We start from the raw sequence: 2083 nt of genomic DNA on the forward strand, positions 1-2083 counted from the left end.
CGCCCCCTCCAGATACCTGCAGGTGGAGTGGCAGGTGAGGAGAGGCAGGCCCCGCCTCTTCACGGCTGACACCGTGTGCAGCGCCGTGTGCCGGCTCCCCCTGCAGGACAACAGCAGCGACTGCGGCCTGTACCTCCTGCACTACGCAGAGAGCTTCCTCCAGGTACCTCCTCCTGCTCCTCCTCCTCCTCCAAACCCCCCCCCCCTCCTCCTCCCCCTCCCCCCTCCTCCTCCTCCTCATCCTGCTGCTCCTCCTGCTCCTCCTCCTCCTGCTGCTTCTCCCTCACCCCCTCCTGGCTGTTGCCCTGACGCTGCTCTCTGATTGGTCCTCCAGAACCCTGTTGTGCACTTCGACCTCCCCGTGCGTCTGGAGCGCTGGTTTCCACGGCAGGAGGTCAGATCAAAACGGGACCAGATCCGGAGTCTGGTCCTGGACCTGAGAGATGACCAGAGCCACCCAGGACCTCGCTAGGACTAGTACCAGGACCGGGTCCAGGACCGGATCCAGGACCGGGTCCAGACCAGCTACACCGCCACTATTTTTAATAAATAATAAATATAAAAAATATTTCTAAAGACTTATTTTTGAACAATACAATTTTCCCACTTCCCAATTTTCCCATTCTAAATGAGCCAAATACCCGAGACAGGACCAATAGTCAACATTTCGGTGTCAACCACTCTATTTCAATGTTCAAAATACTGGAATTGTCCTTTTAACTTACCCATGTTTGTCACTCTGAAAGGCCGCTGGCCTTTGAGATGTTTTGTTTGTTTTTACATAAACACTTGTATGTGGCCTTTGACAGCTTTAAGACAACTCTCTATTGTATTCCTTTCCTTGTACTGCTGCTACAGCCAAAGGAATTGTGTCCTACATTTTGAATATTTTAGTACTTCCACTTAAGTGTGGTGTTTAAAGAACACTTTAACGTCTACTCAAGTCACTTTTTTTGATGTAGTACTTGTACTTCAACTCAAGTCTGGGTCTCTAGTACTTTATACATCACTGTTGACGGCCATCTCGAACGGTGCCTGAGGTCAGTAGTGCTCCAGGAGGGTCTCCCAGCTGGCCCCCACCCCCCACCCCCGCTCTCTGTTTGTGGGGAGGAGGAGAGCCTCCAGTAATCTGGGGGTCATTAGCCCATGGAGCAGCTTAGCCTCATGATGAGGATAAGAATAGCTGCTCTGATCACTTAGCTAGCAGGCCTAGCTTAGCTGCTCTGAACACAGCGCTAGCAGGCCTAGCTTAGCTGCTCTGTTTGGCTACCAGCTAACAGTCTCTAGCTAGCCTGCCTGTGCTGCTAGCGGTTAACAAACCTCGCTAGTTTGACTTCAATTCAATTCTACTGGTACTGCCCTGAAGCACAGCTACGGTCTCAAAGGGCCCGTCTGCTTAACTGCTCACACACCATCGCCTGCTCTGTGGTGATGCTGGTCCGGCAGAGGTTGCTAGTTAAACGCTATATTGGCGCGTGCTGTGAATTGCGGTTTGTGACGTGGATCCCTCCCTGTGTTGTCGTTTGAACCGGGATGGGAATGTTCCGCAGCTCCTCACACGACGTGGGTGGGAGTGACGGAGCTGACCGCGGATGTCTGGCCGCTGTGGTTAAGAGGTTAGCCTGGTTAAGAGGTTAGCCTGGTTAAGGGGTAGCCTGGGTTAAGGGTCGAGGAGACGGCGCTGAGCTCCCACCTGTGGCCCGCAGCCACCGGACACGGCAGGGGTCTGATCCCTCCGGATTAGACCGGTTTAGGGCTTCAGGGAAGACGAGCACCCCCCACAACCTTCATTCAACTGATCTCTAATTCCCGTAGACACGATCTATTCCTGGATACTACGGCGACCGGCTCAGACGAGTGGGCGGGGCTCACCTAAAGCCTGGGGCCGCTCGGGGCCGCCCGGAGCCCTGACCGCAACCCGGTCCCTCCGAGAGGCGTCCGCTAATCCCATTAGGCCGACGCCTCGCCGGGAGCAGAGGGTCGCAGGCCACGCTGCTTAACACCTCCTCGCCCCTGGAGAGGAGACCAGCCAGGGTTCACCAAGAGGAACCAGGGGTCACCCAGAGGAACCAGGGGTCACCAA

General features: G+C 55.1%; 1 protein-coding gene across 3 annotated transcripts in view; it reads left to right on the top strand.

Annotated features, from left to right (window-relative positions):
- The window catches only part of senp7b (SUMO specific peptidase 7b), a 9664-nt gene extending 9145 nt beyond the window's left edge, over window positions 1–519 (top strand). For all 3 annotated transcript variants that reach the window (XM_084487816.1, XM_084487818.1, XM_084487817.1), the window contains exons 19-20: window positions 13–163; window positions 335–519. In XM_084487816.1, coding sequence (XP_084343942.1) covers window positions 13–163; window positions 335–472 — 289 coding nt within the window. In that variant the 3' untranslated portion in view covers window positions 473–519. The remainder of the gene's footprint in view (window positions 1–12; window positions 164–334) is intronic.
- The last annotated feature ends 1564 nt before the right edge of the window (window positions 520–2083 follow it).

Source organism: Micromesistius poutassou, assembly GCF_964030765.1.
Source record: "Micromesistius poutassou genome assembly, chromosome: 24".
Lineage (NCBI taxonomy): Eukaryota > Metazoa > Chordata > Actinopteri > Gadiformes > Gadidae > Micromesistius > Micromesistius poutassou.